Source organism: Argiope bruennichi, chromosome 10 (genome assembly GCF_947563725.1).
Source record: "Argiope bruennichi chromosome 10, qqArgBrue1.1, whole genome shotgun sequence".
Classification (NCBI taxonomy): domain Eukaryota; kingdom Metazoa; phylum Arthropoda; class Arachnida; order Araneae; family Araneidae; genus Argiope; species Argiope bruennichi.
In genome coordinates, this window is record NC_079160.1 from 53708473 (window position 1) to 53729947 (window position 21475).

Below are 21475 nucleotides of genomic sequence, written 5' to 3' on the forward strand. Positions count from 1 at the left end.
TGAAAAGACATATCTTTCTAAGATCACAGGAACAAACATTAAAGTAAGAAAAGTTAATTTAATCATTAAAAAATTTGATTATATATGGATTTCATTTTTTAATCAACATGAAACTGCGTTATTATTAATGTACCTTGTCATGATTTAGCTTCAAATCTTAATTTTTACTATAATTCATCATTTGTTTTAATTTTTTTAAACAAACGTCGAAGAAAACAACTTTCTGTCTTGGAAAGTTGTTTCAAAAACTATGGTTGAAGATTATTATTGAAATAGCACGATTCTGAGATACATGCAGCGAGAACACTGAAACTACACTGAAATTTAATAATAAATTATGAACCGTTATAATTATCACTTTCCAAAGGCACGTATAGTTTTAATATAACTTTGATAACTTTAAACTTTGAGATCGCATTGAACAATTATGGATATTTCGCAAATTGAACCGAAATTAATGATCAGAATTAATATATCAACTGTTTTTTTTTGTCATTTTGATAGAGTATCATGTTGGTTATGAAAAAAAATAATCATATACTTGAATTTCTGCTTATATTCTGTGATTCACATATTTTTCTTAATATCAAGTTAATGTTCTATTCAAATTGCTTTTTGAGACTTCTTAAAGTATTTAATGTCTTTCAAAAAAAAATGTTTTTTAATTTGTTTCGCATGTTGCATATAACCTGATTCTGCATATTGTAAAACAGTTTGAGAATATTTAAAGACTATCAAAATGTTGTATAAATCTTCAATTTGATATTAAATAGTGACACAATTTTTTCTGAATATTTTCTATTTATGCATAAACTATACATGACTTTGAGAAATTCAATATAATTAAAAAGAAAGGCATTTAAAAGTTAATTACACTTGCAGATCTTAAAAAAAAGAGATGGAATATAAATAGAGGGAAAATATTTTTCTATTATCTAATATGAATATTTACTATTATCACACAATTTGGATTTTTATCCATCACACCTCCAAAATGCAACTAATGATCTATTTTCTGTTTCTCAGATCCTCAGAAAAAAAAAGTTGATATCAGTGCATGAATATTCGAATGAAATCATTATTATCTAATTCATAAGAAAATGTTGCAACTTAGTAGTTTCCACATAAATTGCAAATTTGTAATTACATTCTTCCAAAATTATCTGTATATAGATAAAATAAAGAGATAAAAATTTTACTGAAGAAATAGAATTCGATAAGTGATATCTCATCTAAATAAATTGAAACTTTGCCTCTTCTACCATTCTTAACATCCTAATTAATGGGTGATTTATCAGCTGATCGTGTAACTCCTATCATGTATTCAATATTACTGGTATTGACATTGCTGGCCCATTCTTCTTAAAATTCAAAAATCAGAGAAAAGGTACATGGAACGAAATTTATGTTGTAATTTATGTGTGCTTATGTACTAAAGCCTTGCATCTTGATTTCGTTACTGACCAAACATCTGACTGTTTTATTGCAAGTTTAAAGCGTTTCTTTGCAAGGAGAGGTAAATGAGCGAAAATTCTTACTGACAATTCCAAAACATTTGTCGGTGCAAACAAAGAACTTAAAAAGCTGTATAATCTTGTCAACTCTCCTGATCAATGTTTAAGTGAATTTTTAATTTCAGAATCTATTGAATGGAAGTTCATTCCACCTAAATCACCGAATTTTGGAGGTATTTCGGAAGCCGGAGTAAAATCCTTTAAATTCCATTTAAAACGCGTACTAGGAAATAAAAAACTAACTCTGGAAGAATTTCTAACAATTTTAGATGAAATTGTAGGCGTTTTAATTTCTAGACCCCTTACTCCGTTCTCTCCAGAATTCGACGATTTTGAAACTTTGTCACCTGGTCATTTTTTGATTGGCAGACCAATTAATGGAAGTGCCGAACCATTATTAATTAACTTAAATGAAAATCGATTATCAAAATGGCAAAAAATTACAAAATTTTCTCAAAATATTTGGAAAATATGGAAACGCGATTATCTTTGCAGTATACAACAACGTTACAAATTTAAATTCAAAAAGAATGATGTAAAACTCGGAACTCTTGTTCTGATAAAAAATGAAAATTTACCTGGAACAAAGTGGTTGTTAAGAAGAATTATTATTTACGTTTACCACGGTAGTGACAACCAAATTAGAGTAGTCAATATTAAATTACCAAATGGTAATATCCTAAAACGAAATGTTCGTGATATAGCTATTTTACCCTCTGGAAATCAAGTGTATTAATGTTGTTGTTATTTGTTTTAGTTTCTAATATATATATAATGGAATTTAATAATCAGAATTGTATTTATATTTATACTAATTGTATAATTTGTATTATTGTGAATTTATTGTTTTATTGTAACTACAGTATGCAATTTTAAGAAGGCCTTCATCCGGGGGCTGGATGTTAGAGTTTTCAATCCCTCCGGTGGAGAAAAGGGAAAAATATGTTCCCCTAACCAGATGTATTCGAGACGCCGACGGGGCGGCATTTATTCTCTCTCTCTCTCTCTCTCTCCTGTCTTTGTGATCTGCTTTTGTAGTAGTTTAGAAATGTCCGTGTCAATATAGGTGTGTGAAAATAAAACATATGAAAGTTTCAACTCCTGCTTCGTCATTAATTGAATTGTCATGCACTGACTGAACATCCACTCAGTAGAAGTCCAGTTGCGGTACTGGCATGCAAATTCCAGCCTTCGTCACCAATGAACAGTAATTAGCATAGGTGCATTAACTAGGCGTTTGCTGTGGAGGCCCATATGCAGCAATGTTCGCTGAACCGTCGTTGAGGAGACACTATTGGTAGCCCCTTGGTTCATCTGGGCGGTCAGTTGCACAACGATTGCACGTCTATTCGCTGGAATGCATCTCCATAGCCGTTCACCTCTGCCATTTATGGCCCGTGGTGCACCTCTTTTGCCACGTCACTGATTTTGGACAGGGCCATTTTGCCATGCACTGTATACTTTTACCACGGCGGCCCGCGAACAGTTTACAAAATTATCCATTTCGAAAATGCTTCCACCCTTGGCCCGAAAGCCAATGATCATGCCCTTTTGGACATCGGAAAAATCGATCCGTTTCTGTATGACTGCAAGAACTGAAATGTTTTCCGAATGCCTACAACATACTTTATATATCTACCAAATTTGATGATAACACGTAAATAAAATTTCCATAATAATTCATGATTTATTTCTGATTTAACTAAATGCATTTGGTTGTTACTTTTCATGCATATAAGTAATTGTTTGTTACTTTACATTTTGATTTTTTTTTAGTTTATATTTTTTACATTACATACATAAGAACATATGTTAACTATAAAATACAGTCTAATAAGCGAATGTTAAAAATGCAATTTTTGTTGTTAAATAAAATTTTGACTCAAATGCAAAACTGCAAATAAATGTTGTTTTTTTTTTCAATTTCATCCAGTATGAATACCTACAGTTTCCCATATCTTACTATGCATCTTTTAATAGCGAAATAACTTACTATGTTAAAATTTTGCAAAGAAAAAAATATTTTTAGTAAATACAAATGTAGAGAAACGTAAAGCAAAACATTTTCATTATAACAAAAAAAATTTGACTTAAAAGCACATTCATGTAGTTAAAATAGGAATTTTGAGAAGGAAGTTAATTCCATTCTTTATTTCAATATTTTTTTCTGGAAATATGTGATAAACACCTTTCATGTTTTTTTAAATTTAAATGGGTTTCACTACTTTAATTATTTTGATCATGTTATAGATATAAAAAATAGTAACAAATAAAAGCAAATATTTTCACAAAATTGGTAAAATAATAAAATTTAGTATATTAAAATTTTAAGTTGTTGTTGTTTATAATGGCACTTGCCATGGACAAGCTCGTTGACGAAGTTAGTGATTTTAAGCCAAGGGAGCTTCTCTTGTTTTAGTAGCGTCAGCTAGGGCCAAGAGTACGTCTTAGCTACTCGCGCATCACATTCGCTTGCACAACCCCTCTTTATAGGGGGGCACATTCACACATCTCACAGTTAGAACAACCATGCCCGAGCCGGTACTCGAACCCAGGACGCCCAGGTTACGGGGAAGACACGCTACCCCTATGCCAGGACGCCGGCAAAATTTCAAGTAAAACTGTTTTAAGATGCAAAACTAAATTGGTCAGTTGTTAAGGGAAGGTCTTTGTAATATGCATTGTCTTGTGACAGCAAAATGCGCAATCTGAGGATAAGAAATGTAAACAAAGAAAAGGCATTAAAGATGGTAAATATAAAAGTGATATAGTACTCTCTCTCACTCACACACACACACACAACATAATTTTTTAAGAAGAATTTGCTTAGGTCAGCAATTTTTTATACCTTCACTCGGAGCGTGTGAACAAAGCTTCTGTTGCATTAATTAAATAAAAAGGTGGAATTGTATCAGGAAATAAGAGAACATTTTAGAATGAAGTTAATAGGGGCTAAATTAAGCTAAAAAATTAGGAATATGAATTAAGTTTAAATTAGATTTGAAAATATCCTTACACACATATATATATATAAAATAAATTATTAAATCTTTTATCGAAATGATGAGAGGCTCAAAAAATACTCTATTAATATGAATATAAAATTTATATAAATCAGATATTACTTAGTCTAGCCTTCTTGAAGAATTATTTAAAATAACACATAAAGGATACACTAAGTTTTACGCGTATGAATTCAAACGTAAAGCTTTAATATGTTAAAATAATGAGAATTATAATGTTATTTTTTCAGAATTCAATACTAAAATTGTTAGTGTAACTTGGATGAATTATCAAAATTTAATGAATCTAAATATTCACTTTAAGACAATTTAAAGGATATATTAAACATTTTCTTTATTCTGTCATGCTACATATATATAAGTGTGATTAGGATGTTTTTTTTATAAATCAGAAAAGCTGAGTTAATGTTTCTACGTTTTACATCCCCCCCCCTCCTTTCAGATTATTTAATTGTTATTGGGCTAATGAAATCAGCTACTAAGAAGTAAATGCATATGCAAAATAGCACAGAAAATGTTTTGATGATTTATAATTTACAACATCTTGCATTCAATATTTGATTTCAAAATGCAGTCAGTTTTAATTTTTAGTAATTTTTGATAATTGACATATATTGTTTGATTTAGTCACTTATGAAAAAAACTAATTAAGTTACCTGATTTATATAATTTAAGTTAGTAAAATGATTTAAGAGAGCTGCACTTACATGGCGTCTGCTGTATTCATGAAAATGATAATGGGAAAGTGATGTGTTAATGGGACAGTGGAAAGTGATGATGGGACAGTGGATGTGTTATTAATATTAATTTTCATATTCCTTAAATATACAGAATTGTATAAAGTCATGTTCAACTCCTGCAAATGAGGTAGCAATCAATTTCTGCAACTTTTACAGGTTTTTCAGTTAATTTTCATGAATTGCTGTTTCATTTTTTTTTCTTTCGCAACAATTTAATTTGAAAAAAAAAATAGGGGGCTCTTTTTATTCTTTCCCCTCCTTTTAAACTTTTTCTCTTTTCTGAAATTTTATATCTCGCTTGGAATAATTTTGTCTACTGTAGCAAATCTCTTGATATTGGAATACTTAATAATTTCCTCCATAAAAATTTATGGCATCATACACAATTCTTAGACTAATTAAAGACTAATTAACCATTCAGGTTTCAGCAAACATGTCCTTATTGATTCTAAATCCCTTTTCCATTGTCGCATTGCCATGTGATTACACAAGAATTATTTTTACAACTTCTCAAAAATCAGGAAATTCTTTGGGCTTCAAAATATTAGAACAGAAATCATCTAAATGAAATAAGCTGTTCTTTGTATTAGCTGTTTAGTTTTTCCAGGAAATTTTCAAATTTGATCTTTGCAAATTTTAAACATGTTGGGGAATTTTGTCCTTTGAAATAAAGATACCATTGATGGTGTATCTAGCAGTCGCGAGCTTTAATATATATTGTTACGGAACTTCAATTCCACTGAGTCCGTAAAGTCTCCAAGTTCGCTTGTAGTGGGTGTATGGTGTGAAAACAATCAGCAGACCTCAATAAAGAACGACAATTTTTATTAAATACGAAAAGACGAATACACAGAGACGACAAATGTATAGCCGAGACGGACAGCACATTACAACAAGCAGTAGCCCACAAGTAGTAATAACAACAACAGCACACAAAGCGGATTTCAGATTTCAGCAGAAGGGGCAATCTTCATAGCTTCACTCTACGTCATTTCAGTGCAATTCATCACTGTCTCCTCGCTTTAGTTATATCCAACTGCCGACACACGACTAGCTACTCTACACACGACTCGATGCTGCTTCCACAATAGACATCAGGACTCGGCACACAGCTCAATTCAGCAATCGCTTCAACTCCACTCAACGCTGGTTCTTCGCTGGACTATTCCAACATTGCTTCGTTATGCTCTAGACGACTCGATACGTTTACGACTGATTGCAGCTTGAGATTGCCGGCCTTTTATAGTTCCCAGGAGGTGGGCGGAGAATATTCTGGAGCAATCTGGCGTTTCTTAGTTCTGATTGGATTAATCGCTAAAATTCTGGAAGTTTCCAGTAATATTTATTTTGTCGTCAAAGTTGCCAAATTCGTCGAAAAGTTTGTCGCCAAGCTCTGAGATCACTGACGTGGCACCCGATCAGCACCCAACAGGGCTGATCGTAAAACGGGTTTTCCAGTGATTGAACTAACCGTGCTGGGAATCAGCATTACAGGTTTGTGACACATATATATATATATATATATATATATATATATATATTGCCTGAATCAGTTCCCATAGTTTGAGATAAGAAATTGTAATGAATATCTATCCAGATTCAAATGTAAATCAGAAGTTGTGAACAGCGCCAAAGCTGCGCCTTGGCTGAATGTGACATAATCAAGATATGCTGTCATCATATATGGGAATTTTGAACTCACAATTTATTTTCACACACTCTTTCTCTCTTCTTTCGCTCTGAACCGGTAAGCGCATATGTTCTCCTCTGAGGTATAGCTTGAAAGCTTTCATTTTGTTATGTTTAAATATTACATATAAATTTATTGTGCGTTAATCTGGCCTTGCGATTGGAAAGCAAACTTCGCCATTAAAACACATATGTTGACCACTAACACTGCAACACATATTAAACTGTTTTTTAGGTTTGCCAGTAATTTTGAATATATATATATGTAAGCATTTTTTATGTGAAGCAGAATGCAGTTTCGAAGACAGTGAAAAGATTTTCGATTTCGTGACGTCGTTTTATTTCATATAGGAGAAGCACGCAAGATTATTTACACGAAGGCGTGGACATGGCACATCCGCCACAGCGCTGCACAAAAGCAGAAGTGGGGAAGAAGACAGAAATAAATTATCCCTCGTCTTATATAACCTGAGATTTTGATCGGGAAAATATTTCTTTACAGTCCTAATATATTATTAAGATTCTGATGGGGATTTCTGACGCATGTCAATCACAAGTAAGGGAAACGCAGTCATCTTTTAAAAAGAATGTGCTTAGTGGACATTTTCCTGTCCCTTCAAGCGGAGCGTGAGAATGTGTCGGCGTTTAGCTGATTCAGCAATTTCACAAAGATTCTCTTGAATTAATTAAGTGGAAAGTGGAATTGGATCACGACTTAAGAAAATATTTTAGAATGAAGTTATTATGGGCCAAATTAAGATAAAATCTTGGAAATTAATTAAATTGAAATTAGAGTTAAAATATCAAATATATATATATATATATATATATATATATATATATATATATATATATATATATATATATATATATATATATATATATATATATATATATATATATAATAGTTATTGCTACGGATCTGTAATGTTGCTTCCCAGCGCAGTTAGTTCCAAAGTAAGAGAGACAGTTGTACGAACAGCTGTGATGGATGTTGAATGGATGACGGATCAATAATCTCTGAACTTGGCCACATACTGGAAGATTCTGGAATATCTGGGAATTTTGGCGATAGTATACAATAGGAGGCAAATTATTCCGATCCTTCAAGAACTTTCTGTATTCTGCTTCGGAAGCCAAAAAAACTGGGTGACCTAGCTGAAATCAGTCAGTGTTGAATCAGTTCAGTTGAACGAAGTGTAAGTGTTGAACCAATTGAGTGGAGCTCAAACGATTAGTGTATTGAGAATTGAGCTGTGTGCCAAGTTTTGATGTCAAATACTGAGGCGACATCGAATCATATCCTGAGTAGCCAGTCGTGTAGTCAAGTCAATAGTAAGTCGGCAGTCGAGAACTGCTAAAATGAGGAGACAAAGGAGAATAGCAGACGTAAGGAGAAACGTGAATAGTTGAGTGAAGTATATTTTCCTTCTGTATTTTGTCTGGCCGCTTTGAGCTGTTGTGATTTTTTTTACTACCGATTTGCTGCTGTATATTGTAAGCGCTATGCTTGAGTACGCCTCGGCTGCTTTTTGTTTGTGTATCCATGTTACATAAACGTTGTTCCTTGTTATTAAGTCTATTGGTTCTGTCATCATGGAGGACTTTGTGGAGATTTTTCTGTAATTCTATATAATGGTGTGATAAGATCTTGTTTTCGTCTGATATAATTGCATTCTGAATAAGGATTCTTATGTCACACAATTTACAGATAGAGTATTTGTCTCATTACAACTTTTTATAATTCTTTTTTATAGTACTGTTGTGTTGCTATATACTTAAAATATAGTTTCTTTCTTTTATCTTCATCTTTCTTTTTAATGTCTTTCGCATCTTGTAATTGGCAGATAGTAAAATATTATCATGTTAAAAGTCACTGCACGTATTATCTTAGCACAAAAAAAAAATGCATAGCATTATATTGTTATGCAGTGACATACAATTTCATGCAGCTAGCCACATATATTCATCGGATTTCAGTAAAAATTATAGAACAAACGTGATCATAAAATAATATCATTGTAATATTCATAAATTTTAATAATTTTTTCTTCTTTTGATGAATATTTCTCAAAACTGGGCATAAAAATGCATCTGAAGTTTTAAAAAAAAACAATCACATGGATATTACATAGAATTCGAAAGTTTTTCAAGTGATTGATGTCAAAAGGTTAAACTGATAAATTTTGTTATCTTGCTTAAACTAAGCATTTATCACTCGGCTTGGGGTGGCGCAAATATTTCAGCTCTTAAGATAACAATGAAAGGAATCATTCATGAATAGCACCTTTCTATTCTGACGTAAAGCTTGAAATAAAAAACCCTCCGATAAGTGTCAGGAAATAAATCCCAAAATATGGCGAAAAAAGATGCAGAAATAGGAAGTGACATTGGAGAATTCGGTATTCAAATAATTAAGAATAGTCGTCAAATAATAACCGAAATTCGTCATATTTCCAAAGTTCCATTAAATGCTTTATTAATCAGTCCGGGTTTTCATCTCGCATCGAATTGCACGGCCAATATACTCTTCCAAAAGACTTCGAAAGAATTGTTTGTGTGCATTTGCAATAAATCGGATGCCGAAATCAAAATACGGCGAACGATAATTCTTTCTGATTGCCATCACAGAAAACTCCATGAAGAAAGAGACGGAAAGATTTTCCTACTCGAAAAAGACAAGGCTGTGGACATACTTGGACGACTGAACGACAGAAGAAGTTTTGATTCTTTACCCTCCGACCTATTAATAATTGATATTTGGATACATATCAAGGAAATTGTTAGAAAAGGACTAAATCTCTTCGTATGTGATGCGGATCCCGGAAAAAAGCTCAAGGAGGATTTCAAGACGATGCTAGTAAATCCTATCAATTCGGACGTAACTTTGCAGGTTGGCAGCAAACGCATTCCTGCTCACTGGTCCATTCTGTGTTCCAGATCTCCATATTTTAAGAGAATGTTCGACAGTGGAATGTTGAAACGAGTACAAACTTCAATTACCATTACCGATTTCCCTCTATGCACGATGAAAGCACTTGTTGAGTTTTTGTACACAGCGAATTTCAATCAGAAAGATGACCTGCAGGAACTATTTGATCTGTACCAAGCTGCAAATAAATACGAAGTGATGGATTTGAGAACCTTATGCGGAAGCAGAATTATAAATAATGCCACGACTGATAACGTGTGCAAAATCTTGCAGCTTGCCCATCGCCTCAATGATAAAGCCTTGAAAACCCAAGCAATGGAACTTATTAAGTTGCACTCAGATGATGTATTTCAGACGGAAGGTTGGAAAAATTTTGAAGCTAATGAACCATTAGTAGCAGAAGTCTTTAATTTCTGCTTACAGAAAAATTAGGACGTCTTCTGCTTTCTTAAGCCACTTGACATTTAAAATCTTCCTATGTTGTATTTTTTACACATTTTTGCAATTTCAGACGCACACAAAATTGAGTGGCTCGCTAAGTGCATTATATCTTGTAGCTTGCTCATTGCTTTAACAATCAAGCCTTCAAAATGAAATGATGGATTTCATTTACCTACCTTCAGATGGTATGTTAACATGAATTTGTTGGAGATGAGCCTCTAGAAGCAATTTTTTTTAAAAAAAAAAATATTTCTTTTGTTTGAAAAAAAATTGTCCATCGAGTTTGTTAAACTTAATATTTACATAATTCCTATATTAAAAATCAATTCTAACTTAATCAGTGTATTTTATATGCAAACAGCCAATAATATGACATATTTCAAGGTTCATCGCGAAGTAAATAGATTTTTATGCATCTTAATAAGATATTATTTTAGTAAAAGTTGATATATATACTTTGTAACATGTAATATATATATTATCAAATATGTTCAAATTAAGCATTAAAATTATTTTTGTTAAAATTTATAAATCTGAACTTATTTTTAAAAAATCGTATACTAGCAGTTTTATGTATCATAATTTTATTGTTTATGTATTATTTTTTATATTTAAATGATTGAATGAAGTAATTTCTTTCTGAAAGTTTTTTTTAAAATATAGATGATTTTTGGTCAATTTATTTTGTGCTTCTTTTACATATTACTAGCCACCTTTGGGGACCAGCTGGTTCGCTGATCTTAATGCTCGTTAAAATTTTAATAATTAAATATTTTATGTAACTCCTATTTTAATAGCCTTTTCATCAAAATATTTTAAAGCTTCAAATTTTGATTGTCATATAATTCATTCATAATATTATAAAGGCCTTCAGCCATAACGTAATGTGTATCTATCTAATTTTCTGTTAACTCCCATAGAATTTATACTTTAAATTAAAGAGGTAATGGTTAAATTGCAATTAATATAAAAACATTTTTTACTGAAACGAAACATTTTTTTTAATATGAGTACTGAAAACAGACTCGCTGAGTATTTAAACCTTTTGGGCACCAAAGAATATCTTTCTTAATTTATGTAATATCTCAAAAAGTTTTCATCAAAATTTTCTCAGATTCATCATAAACAGATCGATTAATTAACAATGTTTAGTTTTAAATGCATGAGACTCTAAGAAAATAAACAGAATCGATTGAAATAATCGGTCAGAAACATGTTAAGTCTTCAAAACCAAGTCCGTATCCGCTGAAAATAGAGTTGTCAACAATCAGAACACAATGCGGAAATGCGTGAATTTTCAAAGCCTGTTATGGTAACGCAAATTCGTGAATTTTCTACTCCAGTTGGGGTAACGCTATGCAGATTAGAAATTTTAATTTCCTTTATTCTGCTTTATTTTAATTCAAAAGTACTTCAGAATGAATCTGAAAGATCGATTAATTAACAATGTTTAATTTTAAATGCATCAAAAACTGAGAAAATAAACAGAATCGTTTGAAATAATCGGCCGAAAATATGTTAAGCCTATCCTCGTTAGCGTGGGGAAAAAAACTGAAGTCTTACTCATTTGGCGGTGGGGAAACGAAAAAAATTTTTGGCGGGAAAGTTAGTTTTTAATTAATAATTAAAATTCTAATTAAAAATTCAAAAAAAGGGACCCCCAATTGCACATTCCCAACCTCCAAGGTATGCATGAGACAAATTTGGTAGCTGTAGATCGAACAATCTGACCTGTAGAGCGCCAACACACACATACACGCACACACACATTGAGCTTTATATGAGTATAGATGATCCCTCATTAGTATAGATGATCCTTTTATAGATTTTAATACCCTATCAGTAGAAGCACCAAATGTTTATCAAAAATTGCTAACGGTACCTTCACGATATTGCACGACATTCGGAATGTCGAACAATATACAGGAGATATGATAGAGCATCTTTCTATACACAATATGGACTGTTAGAATGTTATGCAAATCAGTTTTTTAATTAATAGATTTGTGTGATATTTTAATAAACATTTTCAAAATAGAGTATTTAAAACTATTTTGTATAGAAAAATATAACCTCTTTGAATATGCTTTGAATGAGACAAAATTTATTGTTTTGTCTTGATATCTAAATTATTTAATAAAAGCCTCCTTTACATTTTAAGTTTATAAGCCAAATTAAATATTTTTAAACGAAATTAGAAATGCTCTACTAAAATCTTATCAGTACGTCATTTTGTCGATGTCCTGCTTTAATTCTGTTCAGTTCATATTTTCAAAAGTCTCAATTGTCAGTGATATAATTGGAAAATCAAACTACAGAAATCAAAACTAAGAAAATACATTCGAAACTTTGTACATTTCTTTGAAAATTTCTCTCAGAAGGAAAGGAGGGAAAATAAAAGGGCATTACATTTATAGTACTTTTATTATAATTTATGTCTATTGTAATAAAATTATCTAAAATATCACGATATATTCAATAACCATAAAAATATATCCTCTCCCTGCCTTAGCATTCTGGACAAACTGAAGGATCATCATCGCCATAGCACACTAGCGTTTCTATTATTGAGTTCAATATACTGGCTACTGTACAAACTCTTTCGTAGGAAGAATGTCCTCTCATTACATGAAGGTAACAAGCCCGATATCATTATACATTCACCAGGAAAATGAAAACCGACCACCGTATAATCCCCACTTTTGGAATACATTGACTAATATTACATTTGTGTTATATTCTGTTACAAAAATTCAAGAAGGAAAATTTTTTCTAGATATGATTTCCCAAATAAAAATTATTGCAATGAAAGTGTCGCAATTATTACTACGTATTATTCGATTATTTAAACTGCTCAAAATCTCAGCTTTTAAAAAAAAGTTCAACCAATGTTATCTGCATTGGGCAAAAACAGCAATGGGATTAAGGAGGAAAAAGAATGTAAAATGGTTCGGATGCCACGGAAAAAAATAAAATTTGTTCGTAACTTTTTAAAACAAATTTTTATAAAGGAACAAAATATATGCTTTTTCCTGGGAATCCTGTCCATTTATAACCTGATGAAAGGACTGGAGGCGAAAAAAAAAATCATTATGTCCCAGGCGCCACAAATAAAAAGAATACTAAAATGATAGTGAAATTTCTTAAAAGCAGCCTTTAGTGTTATATTGCACTAATAAAAAAATAGTTTATATTGCATGGATAAAATATGTAGTTTTTTTTTGTTTTTTTTAATTATAGCGTGCTGTTTTAGTTGATTGACAGTGCGTTGAACGACATATTCGAAAAATCAATCACAAATTTTTATCACCTGCTTAGCTAATGAAGTATAACTGATAAACAGTGACGTCATAACAGCTGAGTTTTTATCGTCTGCTTTACAAAAGGAAAGCGGAAGAGGAAATTCTGAAACACAAATATGTATTCTGGATCTTGCGCTCTCTCTCTCTCTCTCTCTATATATATATATATATATATATATATAATTTGTTTCCAGATAATGATTTAGAATTATGACAAAGAAGCAATAAGGAATTTTTGTCTAAACAAACTCAAGAAATTTCAAAAATATGTATCAAAGGACACAAATTTAATGTGTGGAAAGATGCAGCTTTTAAAACTTGATTTAATAATTTATTATAACGCCGCTAGAATTTAGCTATCGGGAGAAAAAGAAAGCCGGCTTTTTTTATTCAGGAAAAATTTAAATGAAAATGTGCATGATAAGAATAATTTTAAGGAAAAATCTGGCTCTTTAAGCCTATTCTTGAAATTTTTGTCATGGCAAGCAAAGATAATAAAAATAGATAATTTTGACAATGTTGTCATGTTCAATTTTTGTTATCTAATAAGCCGCTTTTGGTGATTATTTGTTGATTCGCCAAAATTACTGGTTACATATAATTTCAATTGAATCTTTTGTAGATAACTTAGTTTTAATGACTTTTTTCGCAAATTATCTTTAAACTTTAAATTTTGATAGCCATGTAACTTTAATTGAAACAGAAAGTGTTTAAATTTTAAAAAATCGCCAAGAGATGCACATTTTCGTCCTCCAATGTATGCCAAATTGTGTTACTTTAGGTCTAACATTGTTTGTGTCTTGTAAAATGACAAAACATACAAATTCTCCTTTATAATTAATACAAATAACACTATGAAAAGTATTTATGTCTAACTAATTAATACAGACTGTTTGTTGGTGAAACATGGAGAATGTTTTTTGATGGCTTGGCAGGCTGTACAATGGATTTTTGTGGGTCTCAAAATTTCTCTGCAATGGCACGATACTGTCAAGGATTATGTGAGCATTGCGGCCGATCAAGCCTATCTTATGATACAAAATTTATTCATCAATGGTGATGCTGTCTTTCAAGACAACAAAGTTCCTGTTCACGCAGCTCATATCATCCAAGACCGGTTTTCTGACTCCGTGAAAGATTTATCACATTTCCCATGGCCACCAAAATCACTAAATATTATATAACCTTTGAAGTCTACATTGGACAAGAAAGTGAGTGATCGTTATCTACCACTATCATCGTAATCTAAATTTGCCAAAATTTTTCAAGAATGATACGATTTCTTTGGCAAGGACTTGGGTTATCCATTCAGACTACAGGCAATTTTGAATACCAACGGTTTTTTCTACACCATATTAGGCAAGGAAGTATTTAAAAAAAATTCTATTTATCTAGGGTTATAAGCATTCATACGAAATAATCGGTTGCATCAGATATTTTATATAGTGACAGTGACTGGCGAATACTGTTAACGTTTTATACCCCACCCCCAACAAAGACTGTAGAATGAAGTAATACTTTTAAAATATCCTGGTTGAGAGAAAGGTACCACTCACTTAGTACCAGGTGGGCAAAAAGTCCGTAAAAACTTTAAAAATTCATAAAACCCGTAAAATTAAGCAAAATAAAAAACAGTTTGCAGATTTAGCATCGATAAGTCAACGGAATTTTTTCGAAAAAAAAAAAATCATTTAAAAAACAGCCGATGGTGGCGCTGGTATGAACGATTTAGTTGGAAACATGCAAATGAGACATACGATTAAAAATACTTATGCTCTTGATTCAGAATCCCTTCTCCGTTGCATGCTATGTAAGTAAACAAGGATGCTACATGGAAAAGACAAAAGCTTTGTTAGTGAAGCTGTTTTACTTGAACCAGGAATCGGCGATTGTTGCACTGCGTAAATTCCGACCAGAAAAGTGTAAAGAATGGGAAAGGACATTTAACAGTGGCAGAGCTCATAAAGCTTGTTCAGCGATTTGAGGAAACTGGAAGATCGTGTAAGATCCGGATGACCAAATTTAATGCAGACACGTTCGGAGAGTGTTGCAGCCGAAATGGAAACATTAGCTTCTGAAACCGCGACAGGAACCAGCAGCGCACGAGAAGCTGGCAGACTCTTGGGATTACCACCATCCTCAATCCGCAACATTCTTCATGGAGTTCTTAATCAATATCCATACAAATGACAGTCTTGCCTTGAACTTTTAGCATCAGATACTGTAGAGAGAGAAGCATTTGCGTGCTGGGCTCTCCCCAAAATTGAACAAGATCCTTCTTGGGTCTTTAACATCTTGTGGACAGATGAAGCTCATTTTTAGCTCCACGGCGACGTTAGTACACATAACTGTCGCATCTGGGTGACGTCAAATCAACGAGTGTACGCTGAGAAACCCCTGCATTCCCCCAAAGTCACAGTGTAGTGTGAATTCAGATTCCTTCCTCATATGATCCTTCTTCTTTGTAACTCAATGTCCGGTAAATGGGTAGAAAATAGTGACAGTAAATGCTCAGCGTTATTTAACTCTTCTGTGAGAAAAGGTTGTCCCAAGTTTGCGTGCAAAAGATGCGCTTTCTGCTGTTAAGTTTATGCAAGATGGAGCAACAAGTCACATTGCTATTCCAGTCAAGGAATTCCTGAAACAGACATTCGAGGAAGAAAGAATCATTAGTAGACGTAGCAAGTTTTCATGGCCTTCTCGGTCACCAGATATGAAACTAGCAGACTTTTGGCTATTGAGAAATTTAAAATCCCGGGTGCATCGATCCTGTCCATCCAATCTGTTGGAAATGACAGATTCAATCCGCCGAGAGATGTCATGTATACAGCTGGACATGCTACACTCTGCCGTTGCTGGATTTGTGACACGCCTGCAATTGGTGATCATATGTGGTGGTGGACATGTTGAACACATATTGCAATAATAAATGATTGGATATATATATATGTATTGTTAATATATTGTTATTTGCGTGTCTATTCTTTCTCTTATATACGAAACGCCACCTATCAGCTGCTTTCTGAATTATTTTTTTTTCTTACCTAAAATAATCCCGTGCCTTATTGATGCTAAATCTACAAAAAGTTTTTTATTTTGCTTAATTCTACGGGGTTTATGAGTTTTTAAAGTTTTTACGGACTTTTTGCCCACCCGGTATTAAATTCAAATGGTCATTAGCGGCATTACTTTCATATGAAATAAATATCACGTGCTCTCCAATAAAGACATTATCTTCCACCCACCAAAATCCGAAATTGTGGACTTCGGATAATGTCACACATTGGTCAATATAGTTACGAAATATTGATCTTCGAAGTGAGTTAAGCATTTTTACTGAATTTATCATGCGCTCCTTGGCGATTAATCCTTGGCATTTAGCAAGAGGTACTTGAACATCAAACTTGCATTGAGAAGTTTTTTTCTGGTCGATTTAAACCCAAATAGGGCAAAGAACAACTATTGTAATCACAAAACATATTTCATTTATTCATGCCAATGCTTTGATTTATTGTGTTTACAGGCATGCAAAAATGCTGACTGACAGACAGTCAGCCCTTTGATAGATTTGGCTTAAGAATCTATTTTCAGATGCTAAACTTGTGAAGTAACAAATTTTATTTATCTAACTCTTAGTCATAATCTTCATTTTTACTAGGATAGCTAGACTTTCTCTGAATGGATTTCGCGCAAAATTTCACAGAAATCAACGAATTTGGTGCAAAGACAATTTACCAAATTTTATGAAATCAATCAAAAATGTAATCATTATGAAATTCAATTAAAAATAATTTTTTTCTGAACCAAACCAATAAAAGATGCATGGTATTTTGAAAGCGCTAATGCTGCTACCACTAAAATATAGATGAACTTAACCAAATTAGAAATAAATATTTAATGCAAAAGAATCAAAAAGAAAAGAAGAATCCGGCCTGAAGATTTTCTCAAGGGTCACCCTCAGGCAGGGATTCAAGCTAGGGATTTTTTTTTTCTGTGAGGAATCCTACTTTCGTCCAAAAATATTGACCCTCAGTGACGCAAAAATCCCCAGAAATTGAGGCTTTAAAGATAAAGTCAGTATCACAAAAATAAAAGACAAATTATACAATATCAAGCAAATTATTGTTTCCAAATCCAAGCAAAACCACAATAGAAAAAGCGCAAACTACAAAAGACCACTCAATCATAAAACCAAAAAATATCATTAAAATATGAAACAAAGCACATACCAGTTGCAAGAAAAACCCTTTAAAAAAGCAAAGCTATGAGTGCAAACGCACCACGCCAAACTGCATTCAATTCATCCGTGTCCAAAGCTGCACACGTCTGGTAAAAGAGCCTCGTTATCCTAAGTAATAATTGCAGGACCTCAGCGCTATCTATTGAGTTAGTTAAAATGAACTAGAAAGCCTATATTTAGTTGTGAAAAAAAATATAGAATGAGTTAGGAAAAAGATAAACCCTCTCTTATTAAAACATTAATATTGCAAAAAATTTTGAGAAAATCATTAGTAGTTAGGTTTTTAATGAGATTATTTGTTGCTTCAATATAAGAAATTTTGTTATTACAAATTTTTTTAATCCTGTTAAATTGTGAGAAAGTTAAATTTTTGAAAATTTTAAAGTTTAAATTAGAATGGTAATTACTAAGTTTAATTCTTTTAGAGTTAAATTTATCCCTTTTACCGTAAATACCAACCAATGTTTTTCCATTAGAAATTTCGATTTTTAAATCTAGCTTTAAGTTGATTTTCGTTTATTTCGGTTAGAACGAATTCTTTTGGATAACAATTAGTAACCATATTAATATTATCCAAGTTTAACAAAAGTAAGTCATCAATATATCTCCAACAATTTATTAAATTGTGTTTAATTATTTTTTTTCTCATAATAATGTAGGAAAATATTGGCTAAAGCACTTGAGAAAGCTGTTCCGATTGGAATTTCTGGGGATCCCTAGCTTGAATCCTGCCTGAGGGTGACCCTTGAGAAAGTCTTCAGGCCTGATTCATCATTTCTTCCTTTTTGCATTAAACTTAATATTTATTTCTAATTTGGTTACGAAATTTTGAGCCTTGCTCAAAGCGTTTTCAAGTTATCTTTGCCAATGACAGACATAATGCCAAAATAGAGAATTTCGAACTCGGAGAGATTTGAATTCATCAAAATCTAGAGTTCAAAAACTAGATTTGAACAATCACAATAATTTCTCTGTACTTCGTATACGAGAAAGTAAAAATTTGAGAAATCGGCACAGTGTGTTTAGCTGGGAACATTATTTTTTAGTTGTGTCAATTCTTTTAAATATATAGATGACCGACAAAGGCAACTAATTAAAAAAATAATATGAATATTAGTAAAATTAAAATCGATTTAAACTATTTATATCAGCATTTCATATTATTACGAATCCGTGATGCGGCTTCCCAGTTGATTCCATAAGAGATCCCAGTGCTTGGCGACTTTGGCGCCAAAATATATTATACCCAAAACACCGAGAATTTTCCCGATCCATCTATTAGGAACCGAGATACGCCTCGAACGTTCCTGATTGGTTGAGAGGTTTCTAGCCCCGCCTCCTGAGACCTATAAAAGGAGCTGCAGCTGCCGGGGAGTAGTCGTAGCCGTAATTGACGGTGAAGAACTGGTCTTCCAGGGATTAGCGGAGCAGCGACAGAGTCAAACTAGTGCTGAACTAAACTGTGCGCTACTGTCTGCAGTAGAGTTTTGTTGTATGCTGCACGTTTCCGCTGAAGATAATCGTCTTCTGTGCTGTATATAGTTGTCGTCTTTGTGCTGTCCTGTGTGTCTTCGTGTAAATAAACGTTGTTGTTTTATTTTCTACTGCCACCTGCTGATTGAGCGTTCTCCACACCATATAACTCCAACTACCGAAACGAACCCCGGAAATTTCGTAACAATATTTTTTTAGATGTTTGCCTTATACCCGGACTTTTCGGGGGGGGGGAGGAAACATAGTATCGACATTTTAGTATTTAAATACGATCATCTTTAAAATTACATCTATAAATATTTTTTTAAATGAAACAGAATAAAAATATTAATTTAAAACCAGCAACATTTCTTAAAATAGGAGCCGATGAATAATGCGAATAGTGTTTAACCGATTAAAAAAAAATTTATCTTGTTAAATTTATCTTTATTAAAAATTTATCAAAATCCCACTTTTATCGATCGCTTTGGAAAGATGCTATCTGTTGCTAAGGTATAAGATAACAATCAGGCACAACTGTTCAGGAATTACGAGTTCTGTTAAAATATTTTGAAATAGTCGCATCTGATCAACGTTGAAGAGCAGACAAAAATATGGAAAGAGATATGATGAAATGCAACATTCGAACGTCAACGAAAATACATGAAATAAGATCGACAGTTAAGAATGTTTCAAAACTATCAGAGGATGTAATCGTGACTGGTCCAGATTTCTATCTCACTTCCGAATGCAACTGCTGTATATTATTCAAAAAAATAAAAATAAATAAATACCACTGGTTATATATATACATTCGCAATAAATCGGATATTGACATCAAAATAGAGCGAACGCTAGTTCTGTTGGATTGCAACAACAGAAAACTCCACGAAGAAAGAGATGACAAGATTTTCTCACTCGAAAAAGACAATAACGTGGATTTGATGGGAACTGCCAAAATTGATGTAAATACTTTAATACATGACACGTTAATAATTGATATTTGTGCAAGTATCAAAGAAATTGTAACAAAAAGAATTACATATGGTGTAGATGCAGGAATGAAGCTGAGAGAAGATTTCAAAGCGATGCTTGAAAACCCTATCAATTCTGATGTCTCCCTGCATGTTGACAACGAACGAATATCTGCTCATTGGTCGGTTTTGTGTTCAAGGTCACCGTATTTTAAAAGAATGTTCGACAGTCAAATGAAGGAACGAGTGCAGAATTCAATTACAATTACGGATATCTCTGCCTCTACTCTCAAAAACCTCATTAAGTTTCTGTATTCCGCATATTTCTTTGATAATGATAAAAGCAACAACATTGAAGAATTGTTTGATTTATACTACGGAGCAGATAAGTACGAAGTGATAGATTTAAAAGCTTTATGTGCATGTAAAATTAAGAATAACGTCACTGCTGACAATGTGTGCAAAATTTTGCTACTAGCTCATCGTCATAACGATGAAGATTTGGAAAGGGAGGCGATGGACTTTATTCATTTGAACTCAGACGCAGTGTTTCAGTCGGATGGATGGAAAAAATTTAAAGCAAGCGAGCCATTAGCTGCAGAACTTTGCAGTTTCTTTTGCTTGAAGAAAAATTAATTGGCATGAGAGATTTAAAAAAAAAAATCTTCTTGATATTTACATTTTTATGGTGGTATGTACAGTTTTCAGTCATCCAATTTACTTTTTTATAAAGCCCTTTTGAGCAATCAAATGTCAAAATAATGGATTGAAAGATATATATATATATATAAAAAATTATCAGATTATCTGAAATTATGGTTATTTTTTAGCACCTTTGTATCATCATATATAATAATTTTTAACAGAATTTCTAATTAATAAATATACAGAAATCTAATAAACTTAAAATCTTTGTATGTATATTTCAAAAGAACTAAAGGCCTAAGTGAAGATTAGTGTGCACCAGCCGATTGTCGCCAATATTGCAACCCATCGGATCGCTCTTATAGCAACCGTACTGCTGTTTTGTTTACTACTTTTTGCAATGGTTGAGTTGTACTTAAACTACAATTAAATTATGAAAAATGTTAAATTAAAAAAATATCGATTAAAGATTTTACTTTTGTTCTTTATTATAATTAAAATT

At 32.4% G+C, this 21475-nt stretch overlaps 1 protein-coding gene across 1 annotated transcript; it reads left to right on the plus strand.

Moving 5' to 3' along the window:
• The first annotated feature begins 20298 nt into the window (after nucleotides 1-20298).
• On the plus strand, nucleotides 20299-20964 carry LOC129987537 (speckle-type POZ protein-like). Its single transcript, XM_056095505.1, has one exon. It carries the CDS (start codon nucleotides 20299-20301, stop codon nucleotides 20962-20964), a length of 666 nt encoding a protein of 221 aa, XP_055951480.1.
• The last annotated feature ends 511 nt before the right edge of the window (nucleotides 20965-21475 follow it).

What these genes read in the sequence shown, in the direction of transcription:
- LOC129987537 (XM_056095505.1), top strand. Translation starts at nt 20,299, where the DNA reads ATGGGAACTGCCAAAATTGATGTAAATACTTTAATACATGACACGTTA.